We start from the raw sequence: 22042 nt of genomic DNA on the forward strand, positions 1-22042 counted from the left end.
CGTGCCACAACTGCAGGTGCCGTGGCTCGGAGGGGCTGACGGGCGGCCAGGTGTTCTGGGCGTGCAGGGCACTGGAAGACCCTGCCCCCCCCCCGCCCCCCGAGGCTGAAGGGAGAGTGTCAAACCGGTGGACATCAGACTCGAACTGGGGCGGGGAGGGCTACAAAAGGGCAACAAGGCAGGAGGGCAGATGGCTGGACGGAAGGGGCGCCCACCTGCCAGGGCTCTGATGGCAGAGAGGCACCAAAAAGCCCCAGAAGGAAAACCAAGGGCCAGAGCAATACAACGCCCACGCGATAGGGGCGGAGGGGCCAGAGCCTAACAAAGGACAGTGCCCGCCAAGAGGGCAGGTCACTGTCTGGGTCTCACCCACGCACACAAGTGCCAGAGACCTCGGGCTTATTTTATAAACGGGACACGAGGAGCTCGCGGTACCCACAAGCGGCAGCCGCCTCACCCAGACAGCGTCAGGGACGGTCGCCACCGGCCCCCGGGGGGGCCGGACGGCACTGGCCGGGAGCGAGGACCACCACCGGCCCCCGGGGGGGGGCGGCGGGGGCGGGGGCACCCAGCGCTCACGGCTCTTGGTGAGGTGTCGGGCGACCCCCGCGACAGACCGCGCCGAGACGCCAGGCCCAGGCCGTCCGCGGCTGCTCCTCTCGGGCGATGGAGGCCGGGGCCGCGGCCCCACGTGTCGCAGAGGCCCGCGGCGTCTCGCTCCTCCCGGGAGGTCGGCTGCCGCACGCGTCTCTCCTTCCGCCTTCGTCTTCGGAGCCGGGACGGGCGTCTTCCCTCTCCTCCTTCCTTCCGCGGGCGGCGCCCGCCGGAGCCCGTCTCTTCTCGCGGGGCCGGCGTCGTCCGTCCGGCCTTCGGCCTTGGGCGCGCGGGCCCGGGCGAGAGCCGCTCGCGGGGCGCCCCGCCCGCAGGCCTGACGGGCCCGGCCTGCGCTCGGGCGGCGGACGGGGCGTGTCCCCGGCGACCCCGGAAGTGCGCGCGCGTGCAGGGCTCCGAGGCGCGCCTGCCACGACGGGGCGGACGCGCGGTGGCGCCGCAGGGTGAGAGAAGCACCGCTCCTGCCGCCCCCCCTTCCAGGAACACCTCGAGGCCCCTGAAGGGGGTCGGCCCTGCTGGGGGTGCCGGGGGCAGGAGCCACCCGAGCTTCTGTCCGCGCCGGGCGCTCCCCCCGCGGGGGTGCTGCGGGGCCGGGCCACGAGGCGCGCTGGGGTCGCGACATGCTGGCCGACCCGGCCGGGCCGTGATCGTGGCCCCGGGTCTCGCCGCTCCTGCCCCCGCGGCCCCGGGGCGTGACGACCCGCAAGGACTCAGCGCGCGGCGGGGCGCCCCGGGACGCCGTGGGGGCGAACTCGCCGCTTGTCACTCGGCTTCCAGGATCGTGGAGGCCTGCTCGTGCCGGCGCGACTCGCACCCACCCGCCTTCGGCGTCGCTCCCAGGGGGTCGACTCCACGGCCGGCCCTCGCGGCGCCCTCACGCCCTCGCAGGAACCGCTGTTCCCACCGGCCAGGCCCGGAGGCCCCGCCTGGCCTCAGCCCCCAGCGGCCTCCAGTCCCGGGCCCCCGCGGAAGGGAACCCGCCGCCGCCGGGCCCGGTGTCCGCTTGTCTCTCGGGCCGTGCCTGCCGGGGCCGCCGGGGCCGCCGGGGCCGCCGGGGCGCGTCGCTTCGGCCCTCCCGAGCCCGGGCTCCGGGCGCCCCCCTGCGCGTCAGAGCCCGTGCGTCCGGCCGGTCCTCGCGCTCTCAGCCCGGGCTGAGGCGGCGTCTGTGCGCACGTGCGCGTTGGGCAGCCCCCAGCCGGGCCCCGCGGCCTACAGTGCCTGGCGCAGGAGCCACGTGTCCCTGAAACAGTCACTGCCGTGGCGTGCACGCAAGGGCTGGCGAAAGAGGAACTAAGAAGGCCTCCCCGGTGGCGCAGCGGTTGAGCGCTGGGTTGCGAAGCTGCCCGCGGCCTCTGCGGCGCCGGTTCCATCCCCGGCTGCTGCCCGGCCACCGGAGGAGGGTCCCCCATGGCGCGCAGACCTCTCCTGCCGCCCGCTGCTCCCCTCAGCAGTGTCCCTCGGTCCTTCTGCCTGCTCTGCTCCCCGCTCTGGCTCTGGTGAATCCTCTCACCCTCCCGCGCTTCTGACTGTACCCCGTGCTTGTGTAAATACATAAATAAATCTTAAAAAAAAAAAAGAGGAACTAAGAAAATGTGACCGGGCCCCTGAGGCCGCCTGGCTGGTGGTGGTGTCTGCGCGGGGCGCTTAGGAGCAGGGATGGGACGTGGGGAACCAGGAGAGACAGACTCTAGGTTCTCACGCTTCCACTTACCCGAGGGAGGTTGTATCTGGCCGACCTTCCCCGCTGGTAAATGAGGAGCCTCTTGTCCCTTCAAAGCCACCCCTCCGTTTCACAGCGTGGACGCCGGCCTGCACTTGGCAGACGTGTGGGCAGCCAGAGTGTTGCCTTAGAGGGTGCCAGCAGCCAGGCCAGCCTCTCGGCTCCTCGCTCTTCAACTTGCGAACTCGGCTGCTCTGCACACTGCGGGTTGCTCCTTGGTGCCTCCCTGGGTTCTTCTCGGGGTGGGGCGTGTGAGCCGATGTTTCCTAGGCTCCAACCTCCTGGAGGTGGCCCCGCGAGCTTCCAGCAGAGCGAAAGGAGAATTTTCCTTTCTTGACCCACATCACTCCATAATGAGCATCTGCAGTCACCGCCAAGCCGGTTTCTACAGTGTTTGCTCCATTTCCCATTCCCACCAGCCACTGTGAGGATCCTGAATGTTCCCACCATTTACTTTTTTGAGTTTAGCATTCCTAGTAGGTGTGAACTGATGCTTCATTATGGCTTTGATTTGCATTTCCTTAATCACTAGTGAGGTCGAGCCTATTTTAATGCACTTATTGGCCATTTGCATATATGATGTGGAGAAATACCTGCCCATGTCCTTTGCTTATTTTCAAATAGCTTATTTTGCCTTTTTGTTTTTGAGCTCTTCTAGATTCTACACCCTCCCCAGATATAGGACTTGCAAATATTTTCTCCCAGTTTATGGCTTGTCTTTTCACTTTTTCTTACTGTGTGTTTTGAATGGCAAAGGTTTGGAATTTTTATAAATTTCAGTTCATTTTTTCCCTTTACGGTTTGTGGTTTTGGTATTTAATGACTCTTTACTGAACCCAAGGTCATGAATTTTTTTTCATATCCTTTCTTCTAAAAGTTTGATAATTTATATCTCTTACATTTAGGTCTCTGATCTATTTTGAATTAATATTGCTGTTTGGTGTAAGGTAAGGGTGTAAGTTAATCTTTTTTTATGTGGGTATCCAGTTGTCTCAGCACCATTTGCTGAAGACACTGTTCTTTCCTTGGCACCTTTGTCAACAATAAATTGAACTCTAAATATAAGGGCTAATTTCTGGATTCTCTGTTCTGTTTTATTCATCTAAATGTTTATCCCTACCCTGGTACCATGCTCCGTAACTACTTTATACTAGGTTTCAAAATCAGGGAGTGAAAAGGCTTCCATTTTTTTCCTTATTTTTGAATATTTCTGGGTAGTCTGTGATATCTGCACTGATTTTAAGATCAGCCTGTAATATCTGCCAAAAAAAAAAAAACCTGCTGGAATTTTGATAAGGACTGTGTTGATTATATACATTAATTTGAAGAGTATTGTCTTCTGAGCATCACTGAGTTTTAAAATCAATGAATATTAACCTCCTGCTAATAGAGTATTTAATGGTTAAAACTGAAAGCTTTCCCTTTAAGGTCAGGAACAAGACAAGGGCATCCACTGTCACCACTTCTATTTAATTTAGTGTTGGAGGCTTTGGCCATAGCTGCCAGACAACAGGAAATAAAAGGAATGCAGGTTGGAAAATATGTGATACTGTATTATTCGCACGATCTGATACTAGAAAACCCTAAAGACTCCACCAAAATGACCATCCACCCATGAAAATACCAGTAATGTTCTTCAAAGAAATTGAACAAAAATATTAACATTTATACAGAACCAGAGAAGGCGTGAAATCGCAAAAGCTATCCTGAGAAACAGGCATCACATTACCTGACTGACCTTACATGATAACGTAACTGAAATAATATAATATTGGCATAAAAAACAAACATGTGGATCAATGGAACAGAATCAAAAGGCCAGAAATAAATTCACACATACATCAATACTTAAGTCACGGCAAAAGAGCCACAACCATACAAAGGGGAAAGGAGAGTCTCTAATAAATGGTGCTGGGACAACTGGCCAGACACGTGTGAAAGGTGAACTTGGGTCACTTTCTGTAGAAGGAAGCGCTGGTGGTATGTCTCATGCTGTCAATGATGAAGATGTTTTGGAAGACAACACCTGCTGCCACCCGGGAAATAAAGGGAGGAGCACAGGGGACGTTGGTGGAGGACTATGGGTGTTTTGGGGGTAGGTGTGGTGTGGTAGCACCACCTGGAGGGGAAGATCCTATACCTAAACCATACCCCAAATGGCAAGCCAATGTTACCTTAACAAAAAAAAAAAAATCAGAAAAAAGCAAACATAAACGCGATTCACTCAAATCAAAAAGCTTTTACACAGGAAAGAAAATATAAGTAGGTTAAAAAGACATCCAACTGAATGGGAGAAAACATTTATATTCAACATAGGGCTTACTATGTAAAAAATATTAAAAAAACATACAACTTAACAATAAAAAATAAACAATAAATGGGCAGCAGATCCGAACAGGCAGTTCCCCAGAGGAAACCCGGAAGGCCAATAGCCACGTGGCAAAACGCCCATCAGCACCTTCATCAAGGCTGTGTGGGTCAGAAGCACAACAGGCTGTCACCTCCCGCCTTGAGGATGGCACACATTGAAGATCACCAGCAACGAATGCTGCAGAGGAGGCGGAGAAAGAGGATTGCACCAGCCACTTAGAAAAAGCAGCTGGAGTTACTTAAAAACCCTAAAAGTGGAGGCAATCCCAGCACTGGGCATCTTTCCAAAGGACATGAACCATCAACTCAAAAATGATGTGCCCACAGTGTTTGTTGCAGCCCTGTCTTTACTAGCAGGACCTGGAGACACCCTCAGTGCCCACAGATGGAGGGTGGGGTGGAGAAGATGTGTCATCCCCATGCCAGGGAAAGCTACCCAGCCACAAGGAAAGAGAAATGCTGCCACCAACTGTAGATCGGAAGGAATGAGGAGGACAGTGTGTGTGGTAAAGCAAGTAGGCATGACAAAGACAAATGCTGGACATTTACATAGTGGACAATTCGACAAAGCAGAATAATTATTGAAACTAGTGGATACTAATAAACGAGGCGAGGTTTCTGAGGTTAAGAGGTAGGGGAGGGAGAAAGGGACAAGGGGGTGTAAGGGCTAGTGGCGGGGCATGAGTAAAATGAATGAATGGATTCACGACTAAGCAGGTGGAAGGGTATGCAGGACATAGCGAACAGACAGTGGGGAAAATAAAAGATCAGGCACATGCATGTCTCTTTCTTTTGCCAATGCAGGGCAGCGAGGAAATATACAAATATTTAATGACTTCCAGAAAAGTCATTCCTTTTACCTCTCCAACCCGTATTTGGCTCTTAATTTTATTCTTGTGGTCAGATCTTGCCTTTCTTCTTGCTGGGAAAATAGAATAAAATCCATGAATATGAAGTGTCTATCCATTTGTGTACTTCTTGTTTATCTTCAAAATATTTAATAGTTTTCACCACAAGTCTTGCACTCTTTTGGATACATCTGTTTCTAGGCATTTGTTGATACTATTATAAGTGAAATGTGTCTTTAATTTCATTTTTGGAAAAGTCATACTAATATATATCTATAAATACGATTGATCTTTCAACAAGAAATTTTTATTTTGGAATATCTTCAGGGTTATAAAAAGTTGTAATGATAGTCCGGAGAGTTCTTGCATCCTCCTGAGCCCATTCTTTGTATTATTATATTAACATCTTATACTGGACCATACATAGTGGACAATTTACCTTGGTACAATTGTCAAAACTAAGAAACCCACATTATTACATTACTGTTAACTAAATTTTAGACTTGGAGTTCACCATTTCCCCCCACTTATGCCTGTTTTCTTTTCCCGAATCCCTCCCAGGAATGACGCTGCATTAAGTCGTCATTTCTCTATTGTCTCCTCTCACCTGTGACAGGTGTCACTCTTGTTTCTTGTGACATTGGTAGTTTGAGTAATTTGTAGAATGTTCCTCTATTTGGCTTTGTCTGATATTTTCCTCATGATTAAACTGCAGTTTTTTGGGGGAAGAATCCAAGCAAGGGGACGTGCCCTTCTCATCACACTCTGTCAGGGGTAGATGCCACCGAGGCAATAGTAGTTTTTGCTGAGTTTATGTAAAGTGGCTATTTCCCTCCATTTGCACAAAGTCAAGCTCACACTCAACAGGGAGATTGGAGATTAAGTTGTATGTACTTCGTGGAGGGGGGCCGAGCTGCATAAATTATTTAGAATTCTCTGAGAAAGATTTGTCTCTGCTTCCCATTTTATGAATTATTCGATGATTTATTAGTATGAAAAAATACATATTTATTTTACACTTTGGGTCATAATCCAGTACTGCATCATTTGTGATTTGTCGCTGAAACTGCTTCAGCTTTGTCCCCCTGCAGCTGTGTCAGGGGAGGGGAAAGGAAAGGAGAGGCAGGATTGGTCAGTTCAAAACACAAAGAGTGGAGTTTTGGAAAACTCCCTGGGAATCTTATCTAAGGGGAAGGAGCTGTGAGGCAATAGAGACTATCTGGTTTTGGGGAAGTCATACCAGGAACTTAGTAACTTGTGACTCTATGGGGTGTCATCCAGGACACGCACTGCAGGGAGGACCATTGTCTGCAGTCTGCCTCTGCACCTCCCCATTTGCTCCCAGCTTCAGGCCCTCCATCTGGGATGGCTATAGAGCTGTTACAAATGCTTTCCTTTTTTTTTTTTTTTAAATACATGTAGTTTAGGAAGGCATATATATATATATATATATATATATATATATATATATATACACACACACACATATATTTTTTAAACCTTTTTAAAAATATTTATTTATGCATACAAGAGCTGGGGTACAGGCCAGAGGTGTGTGTGTGGGGGGGGGGTGAGAAGACCCATCAGAGACGTAGTGGGGAACAGAACAGGCAGACGGACTGAAATACACTGCTGAGGGGAGCAGGCAAACAGGAGGGGTCTGCTGTGCCATGTGGGCAGCTCCTTGGCTGGGGATCGAACTCATGCTGCAGTGGTTGCAGACAGCTTCATGGGTTGCTTCTAAAGCCCTTATGCCACCAGGAAGGCCCTGTCACAAACGCTTTCTCTGCATCTCTGATCTGATCACTTGCTTCTCTTTCCTGTGGGCAAATTCCACTCACATCCAGTGGCTTAAGAAGCGGGCCTGGCCAAAGTGGACGTGGGAGCAGCCGGTTGGGGAGGCTCCAGTCCGTCCAGTTTGTCCCCTTCCGTCACAGCCGAGCACACGCTCCGGACAGGACGCCACTGAACACGGGGCCGGGAGGGCCTCCCGCGCGCGCGGGGCCCTCACAGCCAGCATGGGCTCCCGCCCGCAGCCACACTCCCCGCTGGGCCGCCGCCCGGGCCAGGTGCCGCCCGCCCGTCTGAGAGTTAGCCGGCTGCACCTCCCCAACTTCCGGAGACGTCTGGTCCCCACGCTCGCTCGGCACCCAAACCGGCGCCTGCTGGGGGCTCCTTTCTCAGGTCTGGGCGCGAGGGTCACAGCACCCTGGAAACCAGCACCGCAGCGCTCCTCTCCCATGAGGCCCTCGCGCCGGCAGCGGCCGGACGTCTGACGGCAGCCAGAGGGCAAAGGCACGAGCCTCGAGTGTCGGGCCGGTCCTCAGCCGCCTGCCTCCCCTGCCTGGTCCGGGTGCAAACCGAGAAGCCACGCCGCAGAGGCCGTCGCGGCCCGAAAGGGATCGAGGCGCCCGGCCCGGGCCCCCGCCGCCGCCGCGCTGCCCCCCTGTGACAGCCCCACCCCCGGGCGAGTCGTCGACTGACAGGAGGCCAGGCCCGCCGTGCTCCGTGTGACTCGCCGAACTCAAGAGAGTGACGCTGGGCAGAAAGAACCACCACCCAGCGGGGCGGGGTGCACCGGGCCACACCGGACAAGCCGCCTGGGCAACGTCTGCACGCGGATGGCCCTCGCGCCTGGGGGACGGCGGCGGTCTGGCGTGTGCGCCCGAGACCGCGGCTGAATCTCCCGCGAGCGAGCGAGGAGCCGCAGAATGAAAGCGCCCCGCGGGGAGCGCCCGCCCGTGGCCCGCAGCGGCCACTGCAGAGGCCACGCGCCGTGGGGCTGCACCGGCCCGCAGGGCCTTTTCCGGCCTTCCTGGCAAGGCCCGGCTCCGTCAGGCACAGGCTGCCGCAGAGGGCGGGGGCCGAGGGCCCAGGACCCAGACCAGCCCGTGCCCCCTAACCCACAAGCGCCCCCAACAGACTCTCGCACAGCAGGCTGCGGGCTGCCGCCGAGGCGGCCCAAGCACTTTAATGACACTGGCTGGGGGAACGGACACCGGGAGGCGCCTGACCCCCGCCCCCCCACACGCTGGGGGAGCCGGGCACCGCCGGGGGCCACGCGGCCAAACGTCTCTGCGGGCGCGCGGCTGCGCGGGGGTCGGGGGGCACCGCCAGCGTCCAGAGGCCCGGCCGCAGGAGCTCAGTCTCCGCCTCCGCCTCCGGGGGGGGGGGGGAGGCTGTGGCCGCAGCAGACGGGCAGAGGAGGGCGCGCGCGGCAGGACGAGCAGGGAGCTGGCGACGACGACGGAGTCCACGGCGGCCTCCCGAGCGCGCGGGGGCGGGTGGCGCGAAGGGCCGCGGCCCCCAGGGGCCCGGGGGCGCGCGCACGCGCGCGGGCAGCGAGTCCCGACGAGGCCCGCCTTCGCCGTCCCGCCGGGCCCCGGCCCTCCGCGCAAGGGCTCACACCCCCTGCCCCGACGGGCAGACGGCCTCCTGCAGCACGAGGTGCAGCAGGTGGTTCTGCTCGGCGCTCAGCAGCGGCCACATGGCCACCTGCAGCGACTTGACGGCCTCCGTGTCCTTCTCGTGCGTGGCCATGACCAGCGACTGCAGCAGCAGGAAGAGCTCCTCGGGCAGCGGGCCGCCGCCGTCCTGCCCGTGGCCGTCGAACGCCTCCCAGGAGTACTTCTCCAGCGTGCGCGCGTGCTCGGGCAGCAGCTTGGCGGGCGGCGGCTGCAGCAGCAGCAGCAGCAGCACGCGGGACACCTCGCAGCGGACCAGCACGTCCGAGAAGGCGCCGAGCGCGGGCACCGGCGCGGGCGGCGGCGCGCCGGGCGCGGGCGCGGGCGCGGGCGGCGGCGCGGCGGGCCGGGCGGCGCCGGGCGGCGGCGGGGGCCCGGGCGGCGGCGGCGGCGGCGGGGGCCCGGGCGGCGGCGGGGGCCCGGGCGGCGGCGCGCCGTGCTCGCGGGCCAGGCGCTGCATGCGCGTGAAGAGCGCCAGGGCGCTGCTGTAGTCGCGCGCCAGCAGCTGGCAGGACGCCGCGTCGCCCAGCGCCTGCAGCGCGGCCAGGGGCAGCTGCGGCAGCTGCAGGTGGGCGGCGCGCTGGAAGTGGCCGGCGGCGGCGGCCGGCTGGCCCAGGTCGCGCAGGGCGGCGGCCAGCTCCAGGCAGAGGGCGGCGGCGGCGGCCGGCTGGCCCAGCTCGAGGTGCAGGCGCACGGCGGCGCCCAGCGCGGCGGCGGCGGCCTGCAGCGGCTCCCCGTAGGCGGCGGGGCAGGCCAGGCGCTGGCGCGCGTCGCGCTCCTGCCGCAGGAAGAGGCGCGCGGCCTCGGTCAGCGCCAGCGCCTCGCCGGGCCCGTGGAAGAGCGCCTGCTGGCAGCGCGCCACGGCCAGCTGGCACCAGGCCGCGTAGGGCAGGCACTCCTGGGCGCGCAGCTCGCGGCCCAGCTGGGCGAACTGCTCGCCGGCCTCCGCCACGTTCGGCTTCCGCAGGAAGCGCTTCTTCAGCTTGCTGGACACCTGGCGGTAGCGGGCCAGGAAGTCGGGGGCCTCGGGCCCGGGGCCCGCGCCGCCGGCGCCCGGCCCCGCCGCGGACGCCGCCATCTTGCCGCCCGGCGCTTCCGGGCCGGCGTGCCCACGCCCGCGTGCGACGGCGACGTGGCGGGCGGGCGTGCTTGCGTCACGCGCGCCGCGCGCCCGCCCGGCCGCGGGGCGGGGCGGGGCGGGGCGGGGCCGGCCGGGGCGGGGCGGGGCGGGGCCGGCCGGGGCGGGCCGGGCCGGGGCGGGCCGGGGCGGGCCCCGCTGTCGCTAGGCGACCGGTTGTTTGCGCGGTGGCCAGGGCGTCTGGCCTCCCTGAGCGAACTGGGTCCCCAAACCGCGCGGTCGCCCCCCGTGACCCCTTCCGACCTGGCACCCGGCCGGCCCCCCGCGCCTCAACCTTCCCGTCCGAGCCCGTGCCCACGGCGCTGTCCACCCATCCGCCCCGCGCCCCGGTGACCGGCGCACGGTCCGCCCGTCGCCTGGCCGCAGGCCTGGTCTGGTCTGGAGCTGCTCCCCAAAGAGCCCCGTCCTCCTGGGGACTCATGCCGACGACGGCGCAGTCGGCCCAGGCCAGCCCCACGCCTCGCCCTTCCCCCGCCCACCCGGGGACACGCCCTCGCACCGTCCGCTCCGCTCCGCTCCGCAGGCAGGCCCCTGCTCTCGGCCAGCCCCATCCCGAACCCCCCGGCCGGGCGTCGCCCCGCCGCCCCCGCCCCGTGCCCCGACGGAGGGCCCGCCCGTGCGCCCTCCTGCCCCCCCCCCCGTGCCCCGACGGAGGGCCCGCCCGTGCGCCCTCCTGCCCCCCCCCCCCGTGCCCCGACGGAGGGCCCGCCCGTGCGCCCCCCAGGGCCCCGGGGGACCCCGCACCCCACGCAAAGCGACCGAAGCGCGCACGAGTTTCTCTCAACATTTATTGGCTTCCAGGACTGGGGGCCGGGGCTGCCGGGCGTGACGGGGGCCTGGCCGGGGCCAGGGCCCGCGGCCGCTAGTGGGGGCCCGGGGCCACCTGGGAGATGGTGGTGGCCCCGAAGAGGGGGCTGAGCAGCGCGTTGTTGTGCACCGCCATGTCCAGCAGCTCGGGGGTGATGCGCGTGAGGCCTCTGTTCTGGGCCTCGCTGCGCGCCAGCTCCAGCACGGTGGCCGTCAGGTACTGGAGGACGGCCGCGAGGAAGACCGGGGCGGACGCGCTCAGGCGCTGGGCGTAGCGGCCCTCCCGCAGCAGGCGCTCCACGTGGCTCACGGAGAAGGCCAGCTCGGCGGCGCGGGAGCTGCGCGAGCGGTCTCCCCGCTGCTCGGCAGACGACCCCCGACGGCTTCTCCTCGGCATGGCGGCGGCGGCGACGGCGAGGGGCCTTCCTGCCTCGGGCCTGGCTGCGCGGCGCTGGGAGGCGAGGCGAGGCGAGGCGAGGCGAGGCGAGGCGGGCGAGCCGGTGCGGTGCGGGCGAGGCGAGGCGCGAGGCGAGCCGGAGCGAGGCGGTGCGGGCGGGAAGGTGCCCGGCTCTGCCACGGCGGGCCCCAACCGCTGCGTGGAGCCCGTGTCTGACCCGGCTGCGTCTCCTAGCAACCGCCGGCTCGAGGGGCCCCTCAGTGGTGGGCTCGCGCGTCCCTAGAAGGTTCCAACGCACCGCCAGGGGGTGCCCCCCACCCCCCCCACCCCCGCCCAGAGCGGGCCCACGCGGCTGCTCGCCCGAGCCTCCCTCCCGGGCTGCCTCCCTTGCCAACGGAGGGCGACGTGGGCCGGGCCACCGCCACCGCGACCTGCTGCCACCATGTTGGCACCACCCCGGTGCCCCCCAAGCCCCGTGGGATGCGCCGTCGCGCGCCCCCCCCCCGCTCCTCCCCGTCCGCCCCCTCCCGTTCGCGAGACGCCGGGGCCGGGCCCCGGCGCGGGAACGTGGGTGGCCCCTCGAGCCGGGCAGCTGGCGCCCGGCCCGGTGCGTTCCTCGGGGTCCAGCCAGAGGGCAGCTCGAGCCGGCGCGTCCTCCCTTTTCGCGGCTGCATGGTACTCCGTCGCACGGGCGGCCGCGGTCCTGGGCACCTCGTCGTGCGCGGGCGGACGTTTAGGGGGCCCCGCCGGCAGGACTGCGCCCACGTCCCGTGCGCTCCTGGGGGGGAACGCCGGCTCGCCTGCTTCCCGTGGGCTGTCTGGGCGCGGCGGGCCGGGGTGCGCGTAGGGTAACTGTGTTGGCCGCGCCACTGAGGGGCCGCGCCACTGAGGGGCCGCGCCACGCTTGGGCAGACGCAGGGGCGGCGAGCGCGGCTCCCCTCCGCTGCCCGTCGGCCTGCGCGCCTTGGTGTCCGTCTGCGTCTCTTTGGTTCCGTGCGCGCGCGGATTTATTTGCTCGGGTCGCGGCCCTGGCGGCTGCGGAGCAGCATCTGCGGGGGGCCCCCTCGGGGCGCAGCGTGTGGGGTCTGGCGCGGGAGCCTGCTGGCCGGGTGCTCCTGCCTCGGAGGCGTGTCCGCTCCAGCCCTCTGCACACTGGCGGGGCGGCTGGTCTTTAGGCCTTGAGCTGCCGGGTCCTGGCTGCGGCCTGGGAATCTTCCTTGCACACCCAGGCCTGTCAGTCGCTGCCCCTCTACGCTATGCTCCGCGACCCGAATGGGAGCCCTTGAGGTGCTGAAGGTTCTGGTGTGGTGGCTCCCATTGGTGTCTTTTTTACTGGTGGCCTTGCCTCTGGGCCCCACGTCAGGACCCCTGTCCCATCCCACGGCAGGGACACTGACACAGGCTTGGATTCCAGTTTTCATAGCATCGCTACTTGTGAGGCCGTCCGTTTTTGAGTTGATTTTAGAGTTAATTTTGTATGTGGCATGAGATTGGGGCCCCAATGCATTTTTCTGTGTGTGGATACCCAGTTTCACAGCACCATTTGTTGAAGGGGCTTCTCATCCCCGCTTTGAAGCGTCTTTTCATCCTTGAAAATCAAGTGCTTAGCATGTGTGGGCTGGTTTGTGAGGCACACTCGATTCTGAGTCACTGACTCAGATGTCTCCATGGCCTGCACTGCCCCTTGCAGGATTGCTGTAGCTTTGTGGCACACTTTGAAATTTGAGCATTGAGTCCTCCAACTGTCTGTATTTTTTCAGCATTGTTATGTACACGTGGGCTTCATGATCTGCTTGTCAGTGTGTACAAAGCAGCCAGGTTGGATTCTAACAGGCCAGGCCCTGAGTCTGCATATTGTCTTGGGGATGGTGGCCATCATGACAGTTTTGCGTGTTTAATCCCATAACACGGTGCCTTACCACTCCATTTCCTTCAGCGGGGTTTTCTAATTATCAGAGTACACAGCTTATGTGAAATTATGTTAAATTTATTCCCCACTATTTTATTCTCTTTGATGATACTGTAAAAGGGACTATTTTCTTCACCTCTTTTCAGATTTTCATTGCTAGTGGACAGAAATACAACCAACTGGTGGTGGCACATTGGCCAGGCTCCTGCTGCAACTTCGCTGGGCTTGTGTTGTGCATGCAAGCAACTTGTGTGGGCCTCTTGTGGGTTGCTTATCATGTTCTATGTATGTACACATGTGTGCTATGTAGGTAATACATGTAGTGTATATGTGTAACCTGTATATATGGACATGTCACCTATAAACAGATGCTTTCTCCTTTCCAACCCAGGGGCCTTTAATTTATCTTGTCCTGACTAATTTCCCCAACTAGAACTTTGAGTACAGTGTTCAGTTGAAGTGGCAAGAAAAGACATGCTTGCCTTGTTTATTTTCATGTTGAACCAACCTTTCACTCATGGGATAAGGCCCACTTGGTCATGGTGTGTAATGAGTGGTCAAGACGTGTTGTGTTGAAATGTATAGGATTGATCAGGCAAATCACTGTGGGGGGTGTGTGTGTGTGTGTATGTGTGTGTGTGTGTGAGAGAGAGAGAGAGAGAGAGAGAGAGAGAGAGAGAGAGAGAGAAAGAAAAGGAGAGGGAGAGAAAGCATGATGAAAAAGGCACTTGGGCGAGGGGGAACAGGGTGAATGGATTGGGTCAAAGGGGTCAGCTGGACTTTCGTTGGGAACTGATGTAGTATGTACAGATACTGCTGTATGCTGATGTACACCTGAAACCAATATGATCTTACAAACCGATGTACATCAGTGAAAAATTAATAACAAGACTTACAACACCACCTGCAGAGCATCTACAGATCTCATGAGTTGTTGATAATTGTGTAAAATGGAACAGCTGCGCTAGCAGTTGTGTATGAAACCACATCCCCCCCCCCCAACCTGGCCACTCCATGCTTCGGTATTTACCTGAATGAAAGGAAAACACAAAAACACTGTCACATGACCATTCGTGGCCCCTTTATTCACGATAACCCCAAACGAGAAACAAGCCAGGCGTTTCTTCATAGAAGTTTGGATTTTTTTCTATTATCTGACTTTCCAGAACAGGCTAAACTAACCTGTGGTGGTAAAGTGTCAAAACTGGCTGCTGCACAGGGCAGGCTGGGAGGGGCATGGGCGTTTCTGCAACGAGGGCAACATTCTTTTTTTATAGTTTTTTTTTTTTATAGAGGCATGTTTTATTTATTTATTTATTTATTATATTTGTTTGTTTGTTTTGTTTATACAAGCACTGGGTACAGTCAGAAGCGCGGGAGGGTGAGAGAATTCACCAGAGCCAGAGCGGGGAGCAGAGCAGGCAGAAGGACCGAAGGACACTGCTGAGGGGAGCAGCGGGCGGCAGGAGGGGTCTGCGCGCCATGTGGGACCCTCCTCCGGTGGCCGGGGAGCAGCCGGGGACCGAACCGGCGCCGCAGAGGCCGCGGGCAGCTTCGCAACCCAGCGCTCAACCGCTGCGCCACCGGGGAGGGAGGGCAACATTCTTGATGCGGACAGGGCCGGGCCACGCGGAGGTTGCGGGTTTGTCAGTAGCCAGCAAGTGCACACTTAATATTTTTAACATTATTGTATGTAGAGTTTATCTCAGAATACAAAAATGTAAGCAAATATTGAAGTGTAAGGATATAAATGTTGAAGAATTTTAGGGGGATGTGTACTTGCATCTGCAATGTACTTTGAAATGTCTGAAGAATCAGATTCCGAGACGGCTAGAAGGGCAGCAACACACGCACAGCAACACACCTGTCTGCAGGTTTTCCCTGTAAAAGTTTCAACTTCTCTTTATGTCAGAAAATGCTCATAATAAGCTGTTGGAAAAATGACTGAGCACCTAACCATGGCTCTAGAGCTATAAGGGGTAACTGCAGGAGCAATGCCCAGGGCGGCTCATCCAGGGGCGAAGAGCCAGTTGCATGCGGCACCTGGACTGTAGCTCAGGAGCGACAGCAGTAACTTATTTTTATCTTCCTCATGACCGGATGTGGAGGAAAAGGCTTGAGATGAACAGAGGGGACGCTTGAGCCTTGATGATTACGTGCGCTCTAAGGGGTGCGAACTACAAAGGCCACTGGAGGTACCATTGGAGCCACATCCCCGCGTACTTGCAGCCCTGCTGGGTCACTCAGGGGAGCTGTGTCGTCCCACAGACTATCAGTCCTACAGCCCCTCACAAGCTTCTAGTCTGGAGTGACACTGAGGTGAGGTGAGGCTCTTCTGGGCAGAGACAAAGCAGCACCAGACATGCTAACACAGAACAAGGCATATTCAAGGACGAGAGCAAGGAGTCCTACTGGGGCAGCGCGGAGAGCCACTGGATTTTAAACTGGGAAGCTGTGGCCATACTGACTCTGTGAAGGCCTGACGATGGCGATGGTAGGGAAGAGGCACTTGTGGGAAGCAGGTGACAAAATCCACGGAAAACAACAACTTTGGTAACTGAAATAGAGAAAAGTATAGAGGGCTCGCACCTAGAGAAGTGTGGTGCAGAGAAGAGGACATTCCGGGGGCGTGCTGCAGTCTGGGAACTGGCAATAGTTGGTAGCTGATTAATGGGCAAGGTGAAGAACTGGTAAAAATCTAGAATGACTCCAGGTTTCTCATTTGAGCAACTTGACAGAGAATTCAGGCAGATGGATACATTTTATTAAGAGTCCCGTGTTACAGATGAAGAAAGGGAGGCACAAAAAGATGCAGTTACTTGTCCAAGATGGCAATGCTGATCCCTGTTCAGAAGGGCAAGCAAATCCAGATCTGCGCGAGCGTGTTCGTCCATGGTTGTGCTGCTAATGAGAAAGGGTTAAATTCAAGTACAATTATTCCTCTCTGGCCGTGGTCAGAAAGAGAAGAGCTAGTCAATATTCGAAGCTCAACCCGGTCCCACTGCTTTTCATTCCATTTCCTCCTCTCCGCCCCGCTAGAATGAGGCCGCAGGGCTGCCGGCCTCTGCGTATATGATGCCATTGAGCAGGCTCTAAAAGCCGCTTTATTTCTTATTCTTCCTCCCCTGAACCAAACGTTCTTAAGTTCTAGACCCTTAAAGGAAATCAATGTAACCACAATCAATTGCATATTATCACCCTCTCCTGGTTTCTTTGTAAACCCAGCCCCATTCTCCTTTCTACTCCTTGCCTCAGGCTCATCATTTCTGTGCAGAGACACGATCAATAACAACAAAAGAACCTCAGCGGTACCTCTAGTAAGCGCAGAGGTGGGAACGTTAAGTGTGGCCTCTATCCATCACGTCACATCAGTTCCATTTCTTTCTTGTGGTGAGAACATTTAAGATAGACTCTCCGTTAGGTAACTTATCATTGCAATATATAAGAATATCAGAGCAACCCTTTGTACACCTTAAATTTACAGAGTGTCGCTTGCCTATTAGATATGAACGAAGCTGGAGCGAAGCCTGGCGTACCCACCTCCTCCTCAAGCTTCAGATTGCACGTGAAAAAAAGTCATTTTGCAGTCATTCTGTCTCTCTGACTTGTAAGTCGATTCAAATTCCTCTTAATACCATTTTCAAAACAAATTTGTTTTGTATTTCAATATATAACATAACAACTAAATTTAAGAATGCTGTACAAATTCCAAAACTAAGGATTGGCCACTACTTTTTTGGGTAAGTTATTTCTAATTATTTTGGAAAAAAAAAAAACAGTATTAAGATCCATTTATATAGTAAGGTGGGTTTCTAATCATTTCAAAAAATTTTGTTCCTGTAAATCTAAAAGAGTAAGCAAAGATATTTCCAAATGATGCTGTTTCTAGAAGAGAAAGAAATAGTTACATAACTCATCAGCAGTAGATATGATCTTGGTTCATAAAAAGAGGAAAATGATCAAGAAACTCTTTTAGACCATCACATGTGAAAATCGCACTCTGGGAAATGGAATCCACTTACCCACAGGCTCTTACAAATAGGTGGTGTGTGCCGCCCCGGAGCTGGCCTGGTGGATGAGGCCTGGCCCCAGAGAAGTCTGAGTGGAAATCCACACCCTCCCAGAGGTGGCCTCTCTGTTTAAGGAAGTATAGGAAGGCGTCTTAATTATTTGAAATTTTCATGGTTGTCTTTCCAGACACTTTCCAGTACTTTACTTATTCACAAAAAAGAATGGACATTTTTTCTCCAGATTCCCATCGATCAGGTGAAGATGACAGTGGAACACACTGGCATTCTCGACAATCCTATCAGTGATTAATATTGTAGGAAATTGGTTGGGAGGAGGGAACCGTAGAAGTGCAAAGTGTTCTGGAAGCCTAGGAAGCCATCCTGCTGCTGATGTGCCTGCTTTTAATGGCCTTTACGTTCCTGTTCTCAGCTTCCTGTGTACAGAAAGAGTTTCCTATGCAGCTGCTATTAGCATTGATAAGTCTAGATCCCCACCCACCTTTTGGACATGGAGGGAATAAGGAGAAAAGGGTAGTGTATGGTAGCGAATGTTTAGGGAGCTTGATGCTTCATGGTACCTCCCCTTGAGTTACACGTCATAGGTTTTGATTTTATAGTCCTTTTCCTGGTGGGCTTAGATCTGACTGATAGTCACTTTCTTTAGCTTGCAGATTTCATCTTATTCCCTGAAACTTCAACAGGAAATGTTCTTCCTCTTGAACCATAATCTCCATGTCCTCTCATTTTATTGTGCACCAGCGCAGCTTCTTGTACTTGAACATTCTCACTGTGTTTCAAGCTGAACGATTCACAGACGTTACAAGCACAGCGTACTGTGTGTGCACAGCAAACTCTAGCTGGTCTTAAGTAGGGAAAGTACTACCTCTACCAAGGGAGGTCTGCCTCGCAGCTAACACTACAGAGGATCTTTCTACATTCCAGTTAGAAAAGCAGACTGGCAAGTGGAAAGAATATTGCATCTAGGAGCAGGAGACCCCGAGCTCTCTGAGTCCATCAGCTCGGCTGATACAGAGTGACTCTCGGCAGTCAGTTAATATATCTGAGCCTCAGAGGCCGATCTGGTAGTGCAGCGGGTTGAGCGCAGCGCTGTGAAGCTGTCCGCAGCCTCTGCAGTGCGGGTTTGATCCCCGGCCAGGGAGATACCCACATGGCGCCGCAGTCCTCTCTTGTCTCGCCCACTGCTCCCCTCAGCCGTGTTTTCAGTCCGTCTGCCTGTTCTGTTCCCCGCTCTGTCTCTGGTGAATCCTCTCACCCTTTCATGCCTCTGGCCTGTACCCCAGCTCTTGTATAAATAAATAAATCTTTAAGAAATATCTATATCTATCTATCTATCTATCTATCTATCTATCTATCTATTATCTATCAATCTATCTGAGCCTTGGGTGCCTCCTCAATAGAACGGGGGATAAAACACACACTTACCAGTATCATTATAATGACAAAAACAAAATAGTGGGTGTGAATGTGCTGCTTAGGAGTTGCACAATACAAGGTAACATTATTAATCACCAGTCTCTGAATCAAGGCTCAGAAACCATGGAAGGTCAAACCTGGATGATCTTTACACACCATCTCATTCAATGCTCTTATTGATAAGATGGGAAACAGGCCACCGGAGGGGCTGCGGGCAGGTGTGTGCGAGTGTAGGTGTGTAGGGAGTTGCCTATGTTCACACAGTGGCTCAATGGTGGGTGCTTGTCTCCACTTGCTGCCCTTTCTAGTGTACAACGATCCCTCACTCAGGATCACAGGGCTGGGAAAGCACACCAATTACTTTGAAGTCTTCATCATATTTAACATGTAAGTGACTTTAGAGATTAGAAATCCAGGCCTCAAATAAAGCACTGTGAATGGGAATCTCCCTGTTCTTGCTATGACATATTATGCAGTAAAGCAAGACTGACCGCACCTGAGACGTTTTTATTGGTGTTCATCCTCTGCAAATGCGCTATCACGGGTAACCAGGAAACTAAAGAAACCCAATCAAGCTGATCCTTTTTGCCAACCTGTCTGTATGTTCTTGAGTGGGAGGGACATTTTCTACAAATGCAGTTCCACAGAGCAGAAAGTTCTCCAGAAAGGTCTTCAGTCCCTCACTGGTTTTAAGAAGCTGGGGAATTCTACCACTGGAACTGGGGCTGGTAGATGGCAGCATTCATTAGATTCTAGGCTGAATGACCTTTCGTTTCTGCCCGTCCTATCTAGTCACGTGACCAGCAGCTCCTTGTAAGGGAAACATAGAAGGTGTTACAAATAATCCATACAAATACAGCCAATGATTTACTGGTTAGGAACATTACTTTTAGCAGCCGATTACCCAGTGCTGTATTGTTTATGAAATCAAATTAAAGTGAGTGCTGAGAATGTTCCTGAGATAGAAATATTTGTGGGTCGAGTAGCACTAATTAATAAATGAATGAATAAATCTTTTCCCTGGGTAAACAAGTTCAAGAAATTATGGTTACGAAGTAGAGGACCTCTGGGGCATCCATCAAGCTATCAGAGGATGATGATGGAAGCACCCCTGCAGTTCTATAGCCTACACCCCTCGCTCCCATTGCCCTAGCAACACCTGTCATCCACACGCAAACTTTCGGAGCTAGAAGGGACTACAACTCAGTAACAACAAAACAGCCCAATTAAAAACTAGGTAAGGTCTCCCTGGTGGTAGCGGGATGAGCGCCGTGCTGTGAAGCTTACCACAGCCTCTGCAGGGCGGGTTCAATTCCCGGCTGGCCAGGGAGATACCCACATGGCGCGGGAAACCTCTCCTGTCGCCCCTGCTGCTCCCCTCGGCAGTGTTTTCAGTTGTCTGCCTGTTCTGCTCCCTGCTCTGTCTCTGGTGAATTCTCTCACCCTCCTGTGCCTCTGGCCTGTACCCCAGTTCTTGTATAAATAAAAATAAAATCTTTTAAAAAAGTAAAAAAATAAAAACTAGGTAGAGCATGCAGTGACCAATGGGCACACGAAAACATGTCATCAGCATTCTTTGCCAGGGAGATGCAGAGCCCACCTCGCACCCGTGGGAACAGCCCAGCTCACAAAGACCAGAAACAGCATGTGTTGGCAAGGCTGTGCAGTATAAGGGAGCCTGTCTACACTGCAGGAGGAAATGTAGGCTGGTCCAGACCTCTGAAGACAGTATGGAGGGTCCTCAAAAAATAAAAATACAAATTCCATAAGATCCACTCATCCTACTGCGGGGTGTTGACCTGAAGAAAATGAAAACATTAACTCAAAAAGTTATTATTCATGTTAACTGCAGGATTATTTACAATAGCCAAGACATGGAGACAACATAAGCAGATGAGTAGGGAGAATGTGATATATATGCAATAGTATATCATTCAGGCATAAAAAGAAATGTTACCACTTATGAGAATATGGATAAACCTTAGGGGCATTACGCTAAGTGAAGCCAGTCAGATAAAGACAAATAGTATCAATTCAAAATTCATAAAAATTGAACTCATAGAAAAAGAGAGTAGATTGTGGTTGCCAGAGGGAAAGTGGGTGATGGTGGTGAAAGGCTGTAGACTCCCAACTAGAAGACAAGTCTCCTGTCCACTCACAAGTGAAAAAGAGCAGGTCTCGTCCAGAGGAATGGGCCAAAGCTGAGGGAAGCCAGACGTGATCAAATCCCATTTCTAAGGAAAAGATCACACTGGTCAGAAATAGTTATTTAGGAAAACTTAAAAAAAAAATTAGTAGCCTGATAACTTCCAAAAGCTTTCCAGTAAGACGGGGCAACAGCACCCGCACCAGCCCCAGCTGACAGGCGAATGCATTTCATTACGTAATAAGCTGGGGAAATAGGGCACTATTTATTTTATTATTATTTTTCAATTACTTGATTTTCTTACCTTGTTCATTTTGTACCGTAATTCATTCCTCGCCTCAGGTGCAGTCCCCGTAGTTACACAGACAAAGAGTGAAAGGCCCGCAGAAAAGCCGCGAGTGAACGAGCGAAACCCTCCAGGCTCAGAGTGACCAGGACTTGGTATGGAGCATTTCCACCCATCAGAGTGACAAGACTCTTAAAGATCGACTAAAGCAATGTTTTCAAAAGATGTGCGGATGAAGGCACAGTGGGGAGCTATGTGGAAGTTACTACACAATAAAAGGTATGTATATTTATTGCTTGACCCCCGAATTTATCTGTCAGTGTTTCCCTCACAGAAAGTGTTGCACCCCGTAGGCATCCACTGCAGTTCTGTCTATGGCAGCCAGAAAAGAAAAGAAAGCAAAGTGGGCTGTTCCTGATGTCGTCATTTTCACTTGAGGGACCAGGGAAGTCAAGTCAGAGCAGTAACTTGTAGGATCATATCACATGGGCGGCGAGGCCACACCTGATGCCCATGCCCAAATGCCCCTTTCACTCGTGTTTCTCAAAGTGAAGTTTGGAGCCTCTCTGAAGAGGGGGTGTAGTGGCAGGACTGGACACGGGACAGGTTTTCTAGGATCCCATGCAGACCGGGTCAAGGAGGAGTCAGAGTCCCCAGTGGGTTTTGCACGTCTTTTATTGGGATTTACCCGGTGCATAGCAGGCAGGGGTGCTGGGGGCCCGGGAGGCTGGCAGGCCTCCCAGCCCCCAGCAAGTCTTCACTATCTGGGCTCTCTGGCGTTCTCTGCTTCTCTCTCGGCTTCTGTTCGTTCTCGGCTTCTTGGCTTCTCCTGGCATCCCTGTGACGCCGCCCTTAAAAAGCCCAGTCTCAGCCCAGGTGAATCCCATCTACATAGGCCCAC

General features: G+C 55.4%; 2 protein-coding genes across 2 annotated transcripts; both read right to left on the reverse strand.

The window, feature by feature from the left end:
* Nucleotides 1-8571: 8571 nt before the first annotated feature.
* On the reverse strand, nucleotides 8572-10106 carry LOC311187287 (40-kDa huntingtin-associated protein-like). The gene has a single exon (XM_084258606.1). It carries the CDS (start codon nucleotides 10090-10092, stop codon nucleotides 8953-8955), a length of 1140 nt encoding a protein of 379 aa, XP_084114732.1. The 5' UTR covers nucleotides 10093-10106; the 3' UTR covers nucleotides 8572-8952.
* A 908-nt stretch (nucleotides 10107-11014) lies between these two features.
* On the reverse strand, nucleotides 11015-11356 carry LOC311187743 (histone H2A-Bbd type 2/3-like; the record flags this gene model as incomplete). The annotated part of the gene is made up of 1 exon (XM_084259067.1): nucleotides 11015-11356. One exon carries the CDS (start codon nucleotides 11354-11356, stop codon nucleotides 11015-11017), a length of 342 nt encoding a protein of 113 aa, XP_084115193.1.
* Between the last annotated feature and the right edge of the window lie 10686 nt (nucleotides 11357-22042).

Source organism: Talpa europaea (assembly GCF_964194135.1).
Source record: "Talpa europaea genome assembly, chromosome: X".
In the NCBI taxonomy this organism is placed as follows: Eukaryota; Metazoa; Chordata; class Mammalia; order Eulipotyphla; family Talpidae; genus Talpa; species Talpa europaea.

Bases quoted from the DNA above. Each gene is read 5' to 3' on its own strand.
- LOC311187287 (XM_084258606.1), bottom strand. From the start codon at position 10,092: ATGGCGGCGTCCGCGGCGGGGCCGGGCGCCGGCGGCGCGGGCCCCGGG.